A 9,301-nucleotide genomic window follows, 5' to 3' on the forward strand; every position below is an offset into this window, starting at 1 on the left:
GGTGCATTGTAGGCGGCAAAATCTCATTTGAACGGTGCGCCACGGTGCCATTCAGTAGGCGGAACATTGTGGGCACACCCAGCTTCGCTGTAGCCTTCGCAGTGTAATTTATTGAAGGAGCTGAAGCACTGCGAATGGCTGGTTTGGTTGCCAATAACTCCGCCTCTGCTGAACGCATCAAAGAACTTTTTATGTCAAAGTACTTCTGAAATAGTCTGAAATCTGAAATTTAACTTCAAATGCATTTCTCGAATTTGATAAGAAGTGGTTCAGGGCCCTTTTAGAGATCAATAATTACTCTGGTTAACTGTTGCTTTACATCTGTCAAGATGGTTTCAAAAATGGGTATCTGAGTTACAGTAGCTGTGAATTCATCGCTTGATCTTTTTACGTATTTGATCCACATTTTTAGAACATACTGAGCTGTCTTGCAGTGTGAGATATGGATGAGAAACTGGTTTACATTTGGGAAAGTTCAATGCATTTCACTCTTCTCCCCTCAGGTTCAAGATACCATTGAACGAATCCACCAGGTGTGTGCCTTTGTCGAGCGGCTGACTCGCTTCTCTACAAGCACCGAGGCTCTAGTCTTCAAGCAGCTACTGGAGGCGAAGTTCCAGGGGTTTTTGTCGTTTCGGCCAGAGGCTGGGCTCCATGGCATGGACCTTGAATTTGTGTCCAACTATCAGGCGATCCAAGTGGGTGTGCGCAACACTTTTGGCTACATCAAGCAGGGTGGAGCACCTGAGGGGGCCCCGCGGCAACCGCCCATTGCTCGGCCCAATGGTGTGGTCCTCGGCCCAGCTGAGCGTAGTTCCACCCTGCATCAGAATGGACACCACCCTCCACCACCTCCAACGTCTCCTTTTGAGTCGAACCTCCTGTCAAAGCGATTCAGTTCGGCCAACAGTCTCGGACCGTTCTCAACCAGTCTTGCAGATGTCAGCCCCTATGAGAAATGGTCCAGTGGAGGCGCTGACATTTTCCACAACGGCTCAGACTTCGGTGCTCCTCAAGACGCTCCTGCGGCCCCCCCACAGAATGCCCTGGCTGAACTGTCGTCGAAGTACCTAGCCGGCACAGGAGTAGGGCTGTATCCGCTCAAGTCGCAGATCAAGCGGCAAAAGATGATCTATCATTGCAAGTTTGGAGAGTTTGGCGTAATGGAGGGCCAATTCACGGAGCCCTCAGGCGTGGCTGTGAACGCACAGAATGACATTGTTGTGGCTGACACGAACAACCACCGCATCCAGATTTTCGACCGGGAAGGTCGCTTCAAGTTCCAGTTTGGTGAATGCGGGAAGCGTGATGGACAGCTCCTTTACCCAAACCGAGTTGCCGTGGTGCGCCAATCTGGGGACATTGTAGTGACAGAGCGCTCGCCAACTCATCAGATCCAGATTTACAACCAATATGGGCAGTTTGTACGCAAGTTTGGCGCCGTCATCCTGCAGCACCCGCGCGGCGTTGCCGTGGACCCCAAGGGGCGCGTGGTCGTTGTCGAGTGCAAGGTGATGCGGGTCATTATCTTCGACCAGAGTGGCAACGTGCTGCAGAAGTTTGGCTGCTCCAAGCACCTGGAGTTTCCCAATGGCGTGGTGGTCAACGACCGGCAAGAGATATTCATCTCGGACAACCGGGCACACTGCGTCAAGGTGTTCAACTATGACGGTGTTTTCCTGCGACAGATCGGTGGAGAGGGCTTGACGAACTATCCCATTGGGGTCTGCATGAACCAGGGGGGCGAGATCCTGGTTGCGGACAACCACAACAACTTCAACGTGACTGTGTTCACCCAGGACGGGCAGCTCGTGAACGCTCTAGAGTCCAAAGTCAAGCACGCGCAGTGCTTTGATGTGGCCCTCATGGATGATGGCTCAGTGGTGCTGGCCAGCAAGGACTACCGGCTGTACGTCTATCGCTATGTGCAGCTTCCCGCATCATCCTCGGCTCCTCCGGGCTCGGGGGGTGGTGGCGGGGGTGGCAGCGGCGGCTGTCTCTGATGGGAGAGTTGGGGGTCACCTTTGTTGCTGCGCCTTGTTTGCACGGGCTCTCTCCCTCTTTCACACGCACTCCTTCCTCGTTACATTTTTATCACCATCATATGACCTCATTTTTCGCATGCCTCTTGCTCTGTTTTTTTTTTCTTTTTAAAGTGGTTTGGTAATTGTGAGAAGGATTGTGTGTATAGCTTCTTTTTTTAATAAGAGCAAGAGGCGCCTGGTTGAAGAGGGAGAAAAAGCCAGTATTCTCACCCCCTCCCCCCTTCTTTTCTCTCGTCATGGTCCGTGAAGGGACTTCACAATGTTTAGCCAGTGATTGGCAGTTTTTATCAAGAAGGCACCACCACTGCTGTTCCTTTTAAACATGCCTATTTTTTTTTTTTTTTCTTACAACGACAGGCTTGCTGTCACTTGTGTTGTGGCCTGTGTCATGCTTTTTTTTTTGATCTGATCTACTTAAGTTATTTGGGTTTTTAGTGCATATGGTTTCATTGTTTATTTAAACCATATATAATCTACACACAGAGGCTCTTGTTATGTTAAGTAGCATAGTTGTTGTAGCGTTGTTTCCTTCATTTTTTTTTTTACATTTCCTGAATTTTTTTTTCCTGTTTGGTTTGTGGGATTTCCTCAACCGATATGATTATTACCTTTCGTTTGGAGCTTCTCCTTTATTTAGTCGTGTCCGGTTAAGTCTGTTTGCTGTTTATTGCATTCTTTGTTTGGTTGGCTTCTTATTCCTTTCCCGTACACCCCCCTCCCCACTCTCCCCTTTTTAGTATTTTGTTTTCAATGTTTATTATATGCTCTCTGTTAGATCTTGTTTGTTTGGGTTGCCTAGGAGAGCTTTTGAGGTTACAAGCTTTTTTGTGTACGGTCCTAGTCATAAACCGTGAGTGGTGCAGCGGGAAAAAAAAAAGTAATCTGTTGTTTAGGAGCCCACAGATCACACACTTACACGTACACATACAAAAAAAAACTGTATTATGGGGAAGTGCTGCAGAACAAGAGGTAGACAATAGTCATGCCAAAGAGATGTCCTGGGCAGGCATCTTCGAAGGAAGTGGGTTAGTTTTCACTGCCATATTTTAGGCCAGTTCTGTCATCAGCCAGCTTCTTGAGGCAGCTGTGATTGGTTTTATGCCCGCGTGTGCATGGAGGGGCCAGTCATAAGCGATATCACTTCTCATTTTACTCCCTTTCCTCTTTTTTTTAATCCTGTTTCAATATTTTAATTTTTTCTTCTTTTTTGTCGCTCTGAAGAGCCATGTGGTGTTTGGCATTGAGTTTGTTACCTGAATGTGTTTGAGTAATTTTGTGGAGTTCGGATGCTCATGTGCAAAGGCAATTGTGCCAAGCGTTTGTCAATGTCCTTCCTCCTGGTTTTCCCCTTTTATCACCACTCCCTCCCTAAGCCGGTGTGCCAGGCTATTCTTCTTTTTTTTATGTGTGGGCGTAACTACCAGGCACTTTTAGTGTGATCTGTGGAAAACTCGCTTGTCTTTCCATGTGTTTGGAAGGAAAGCTTTACATCAACAGTCTGAGGAGGTATATCCTTATCTTTTCCCGCCCAAAGTTGTTAAACAGTTAATACTGCCATTGTCCCTTAGGTGCTGGCTCTGGCAGTTACAGCCAAAGGCATCACCTCCACCAGTTTATTTCACATGATTCTCGTAGCAACTGCAGTTAACAATTTTTGCAGGCGGGGGGTCATAGCTTGTTAAACGTGAAGGAGAAATTTTCCATACTATGGATGAAATTTCCAGTGAGTGTATCTCCCTTCAGCTCAGTTTTATTCTGCGGCTAGTCATCGGGGGCTGCCGTCATCTGAGGAGTTTCCCTGTCCAACCTTCGTTCTGAGGTCTCGTGAAATGCATGTAGCCGTTACTACTATTACTACTGTATGTGGGAGGCCCCACCAAACCAAACAGAATGATGAAATGAGAAGGCTGAGGATGTTATCTTCGCTGTCTGGTCTGGAGCTTTTTTTTTATGAGTTAAGTTTTTTTGTTCATTGAGTTTGTGTTGTTTAAAAAAAAGTTTTAGTTTGCGCCATTCTGTTTTTATATTAAGGGAGCAAAGCCTTTCTTGCTGTTGACACACTACTGCTTCTCTTTTCATTTGTTCTGGAGGCTTTCTTTTTTCCCTTGTCCTTTGCATTTACATGTTACTGCCATTCATATAACTTGCTCTACACAGCCGAATTTATTCTAGAAGTGGCTGGGTGGGACACTTCACATCTGTCTGCTTTGTTGTAATTTTTATTTTTCGACTGTTGTAATACTGTGGATATGCGAACGCACATGTATGGATCTTGCGGGCAGTGCTGTTGTAGCGAGGCACGCAGCATAATGTTGCTTGGCATGTGAAAAACGGCAGGTACGACATGTAATGCTCAAGGTTTCGACAACCGCCTCACAACAGTGTGCATTTTTGCTTGTCGTCAGCAGATGTGAACGCTATGTTGTTTACTCCTATATAACTCATTTCTCTACACAGAATTTGCAGTTGTGATTCACCAAGCACACAAACACGAGGTATTCTGTTGAATAAACTATTTTTGTTGTTTCAGCAATAAGTGAGTGAATGCCAGCATGGGCAAGTAAAAGCATGCAAACACGTTTTGCAGTGGCACACGTTTTTTGAAGAATCTCTCTTGCTTCTGTTTGAAAGCTGTTGGTTCTTGGCTTTTCACGCAGGGTCTGGTGGTGCGTTGCATGCAATGAAGGCTGCAGGCTTTTTCCTAGCCAGTTCCACGCTGCTGTGGACAGAAGCGCTTTTGCCTTTTTTTTTCCTTCTCTCAAGCCACACTATTTGGCTTGGGTGGTGTGGGTGATGTTTGCGTGTGGAAGTTGTCATTTCGGTGTGCCGTCTGGTTGTCTGTACACGTATGTGTGCATGTGTGTATGTGTGTGTGCATGTGTGTGTGTGGTCGTAGACTCGTCTGACGTGGTGATTGTCCTGAACATTGGCGGAGGTTCCCTCCCCCCCCCCCCCTCCCACACAACCCAATTCCCTAGCCCCATCCCCTGCTGCCACCCCATCTATACATATCCACTACATCGTTTGTTGCTAGCTGAGGTGCGACGAAAGGCCTGGTGTGTTCTTGGGTCGCTTGGCTTCCCTAGCAGAGCTCTTAAATACCCAATCCATTTTCTTCCTTCCAGACTATGCAAGTATGCATGGGAAGACGAAGCTGAATGACCACGACATTTCACTTTTTGTAGTGGCCACCATTGATTGCTTTGGTTGTCTTTTGCCAGCACCATTTATTTAGCTATGCTCATACAGGCTTTTGCAAACATGCATGTGCCTTGATGCAATACTTGATTGGCTTTCACCCATTTCTTCTCTCCTTCTGCCACTTAATCATTTAGAGTTTTTGTGTACCATGTGATCTCCTTTAGCTATTCTTGTTTCTAAGTGTTCTAATCCAGCGGTCTCTGGTGCCATCACATTCCGGAGTTGTTTCCACAGACGCTAGCATATCTTTTTTTCTCTTAACAACTTTCAGTACTTGTAGTTGCTGCGCACCTAGGGCTTCCAAAGCTTTTGAGAAAGCTTAATTGCAAAATCGCCACAATGGCTCACTCTGATCAGATGTGGGAACTGTCTGGAGCAATATACCATCGGGAGAACAAGATCAGACCTTCTGTGCACCTTCTAATGCTGTTCACATGCTGCAGATTTTTTCTGGGAGTGAATCTTATCGCTCTAGACCAAGCCACAAGGTTCGTTAACATTTTATCAAGTTAGGTTCGTCGAGGAACACAGTTGATTGCATATTCCAGTTTATGATGCCAACTTGTCGGAAGAGTTTAAGGTTTTTCATAGTACAAAACCACATGTCTTTACTGCAGTTACACAGCTTCATTTGCATTTTTTTGTTTCGTATGCGCGTGTTTTGTTTTGCGTTGACATTTTTGGAAGGTTTATTATTTAAAGAAAAAAAAACCATGAGATGAAGTTTCTCGTTCTTAATATATTATCTCCATGTTCACTGCATATACATATATAATAGTATATACGTGTGTGCATGCGTGCGTATATTTATACCGTGTATGTGGGAAGAAAAATGTTGAAAACGTTTTGTGTGAACGTGCATTTATCATTGCAGTGTGGAGGGCTGTTTGGGATGAGGGTGGTTGCTTCAGGTGTTCTGTTTTCTCAACGCCCGTCCCCTTTGAGGGGTGTCTTGGAGACTCTTTTATGAAGGTGTTTCACTTGCTCACCTCATTCTCTCGCAAAAAAACTCACTTCCCCTCTTCTAGGTAGACGCCATTTCGTAGTCTCTAGGCACCCATGCACAGACGATGCTATGAGGCGTATGTTACACTGGCATCCCCGTCGCTAACTTGCTAGAGCAGTTCACCGACGACGAGCCCACGTTCTTGGAGCCTCTTTGTTTGACTGCTACACAGAGCCCAAGAGGATGTCTCTCCAGCAGCCCTTTCCCCCGCAGACATGTCAGGTTCGTTGGCGTTACCAAGCATCGGCGGGGAGGCTGGCGTCCAAACGAGAGGGCAGTTAAGGAGTGGTTGCATTGGGAGCTGGCATTGGCACTTCTCTCCACTGCGTTTGGTGTTGCGCAACAGCCTGGTTGAGGCGTGCAACTTTGGCCTTGGAGCTTCTTTTTTTTTAAGCCTTGCGGGTCAGGCTGCCCTGTCTTGCCCCTGGCTCCTGGTTGTATGTGCCTAGTCAAGTGCCGCTTTCATTGCATACACGGTCAAAGAAGGCTCCAGTGCTACGAAGAGAGGGAAAAAAAAAAGGCAATGTGGTGTCATTGCTCTGTCCTGCTCTCCCCGATATTTTTTTAAACGTAGGGCAGCAGTTGTGCGAGTTGTGTGCTGTTCGTGTTGTCCGGCCGTGTTTTGTGTGGATGCCCGTACATTCCCGTCAAGTTTTTGACTTGCGTTTTTTCGGCTGCTGTTTCTCCGACTAGTTGCAGGTTGCGTGTTTCTCTCACTCCCGTTTGTCACTCTCTCTCTCTCTATCTCGTTTGTCTCTGCGTCTTTTCTCTGTTTCTAGCAGACGTGCTCAACACTTGTTCAGAGCTGTTATTTATTTGTTCCTCATCATTTTTAATGCTGCTGCGGCAGTAGTTTTGAGTTCTTTGTTAATGGGCTACAGGCCAACGTGCGACTCCATATTGACGTTAATGCAGTTTTTCTACCGAGAGTTCCATGGTGTGAATTTTTCATCATGTTTGTGCGTTTTCTAGTAAAGTGTTTGTGTGGTCGTCTTTCCCATGTGCCCCTTTTTCCGGTGGCGTGCAGAGCTGAGTTGCATTCATGAGCTTTCTTTTTTCTCCCTTTTCTGTTCATTGTATTCAAGCCCCGCAGAGACCACCCCCCACATTTTATAGCAGACTGCACTCTCGAGCCATTATGTGGTGACGGGGGCCAGCTCAGGCTCACCACCAATATTTGTTGCCCTCTTTCCAGCAGGGGTATATATAAAAAAAAAACAATATTGTGCAGTGTTCACTACATCTTTTTGTTTCCTTTCAGAAGAAAGAAAAACTTGCGTGTTGTGTACAGCTGACAAGCTGCTTTTGACTGTACGAATGGTGTCTAGCGTGTGTTTTCTAGAGTAAACGTTGACATCTTTTAATATTTTTTTATGCGCAAGCGCTCCCGAGTGGTGGCCGACCGGTAAATCGTCCAGGATGACTGCACTGTGTGGGTCTGTGTGTTCGTGTCGCAAGTGCATTTGTCAGCGAATGCAGAGCTACACTTCGCAATTCTGGTTGTCTGTAGCCGGCTGCGTCCGCTGGGTGACATTGCAGCGGTGCAGCGCGGGGGGCGTTTGCCAAACATGTCCACTACTTTGCCTGAATCAGATCTCTCTGGCGTTGTAGTCCGAAAGAAACACCATCACCACCGCGACAATCGTATATCGGGGGAAGCTGACTTTATCGTGTCAAACAGCAGGCATGTGACCCCAGGGCTGCTGATGCTGCAGCCCTGCTGAACAGATTTCGGTGCTGCGATTGCAACAGCAGCAGCCTTGGGTTGTGTAAATGGGGTTGCTATTTTAGGCTCCCTGCTGCAGGCCGAATCAATTGGGTGCGTAGTTGCAGGTCTTCGACATAAACCAGTACGGCAGTTCTAAGCCTTGTGTGTTTTGTTATGTTGGTGCTGCAAGAACACAATGATTTATATGGAAACTGCCTTAGCGCGGATAGAAAATGCAAAAAAAAAAATGCCATCTAGGCAGGTGAACAAAGTAAAGCGTGAGGTAAACGGCGTGTTTAGAGAAGTCCACCACTTCGCACACGCAGAGTCAGTTGTTAAAGCAGAGTGGCACCCTTTAAAAAAAAATGTTTTCCGGAAATGTTAGTGCTTATGGTTGGGCTTTCGGTTGGTGTTATCATTCACTGAGCGTTAAAACATTCACCTGGAGTTTGACACATTGTTTTTTGAAGTTTTGTTTCATTTGGTGTGTCCTACAGTGTAGTCGCCTGCGAGTTCCTGCCCAGTGCTGGTCGATGGATGCATATTAATTTGGTGCCTTCCTCATGTCATGTGAATGAGGCACAGAAGAAAAATAAAATATGTGGGCACCAACTTTTTGGGAAATTGGTATTTCGCTTCCCCTCTGTCGGCTGTTGGCAGGATCTCCTGTGGAAGTGCTGTGAGCTGCTCTGAGAATAATCGGTATTGGATTAAGACATTTTTTTTCTGGTGCAAGGTTCAACGATTCTCACGGGCCTTGACATTTTTCTCGTGTGTGATGTAACTAACTTATTAGACCAACATTGTTTGTACTTTTTTATGTCTACTCCCTTTTTTTGTTGAGATTTAGTGTATGGGTAATGCGTCAACAATAAAATATTTTTGTTTTGGTGAGCACATGACTGCTGTTTCATAGTCTTCTATGTGTATCCTTTGGCATGTGTTGGAGACGTGCACTGGGACCCAAATGTTTCCCCAGTAGTAGTCTCTTTCCTGTAGCCTGTAGACTACCAAATTTAGCAATGTTGGTTCCAATCAAGTGAAGAGAACTTGTGTTACAGCATCATCTGGATTGCTTGAGGATTTGTGTTGAAAGCATCGGTGTCGTACCTAGTGGCCGAATCGCTGCATCATCCATTTGCACAAGCCTTGGGCCCCAAGCTTGTTGGCTCGGCTTTGAGGTGTTTGCTAATGTTTTGCCTCAAGGACATCATTTTTAGTGGCAGAACTGATTTGTCCTAGCGAGCACTTTTTCTTGTATAAAAACCTTTCACGACCTCCTGACAGAAGTGATCTAGGTCATTCTTCAAAATTGATCTTTATGGGCCTTGTGCGCTTCAG

General features: G+C 46.2%; 1 protein-coding gene across 3 annotated transcripts in view; it reads left to right on the forward strand.

Moving 5' to 3' along the window:
* brat (tripartite motif-containing protein brain tumor) overlaps positions 1-8,857 on the forward strand; it is a 115,687-nt gene extending 106,830 nt beyond the window's left edge. For all 3 annotated transcript variants that reach the window (XM_075689138.1, XM_075689140.1, XM_075689139.1), the window contains one exon: positions 504-8,857. In XM_075689138.1, the coding sequence (XP_075545253.1) occupies positions 504-2,003 (1,500 nt within the window). In that variant the 3' untranslated portion in view covers positions 2,004-8,857. The remainder of the gene's footprint in view (positions 1-503) is intronic.
* The last annotated feature ends 444 nt before the right edge of the window (positions 8,858-9,301 follow it).

This window comes from Dermacentor variabilis, chromosome 4 (assembly GCF_050947875.1).
Source record: "Dermacentor variabilis isolate Ectoservices chromosome 4, ASM5094787v1, whole genome shotgun sequence".
NCBI lineage: Eukaryota > Metazoa > Arthropoda > Arachnida > Ixodida > Ixodidae > Dermacentor > Dermacentor variabilis.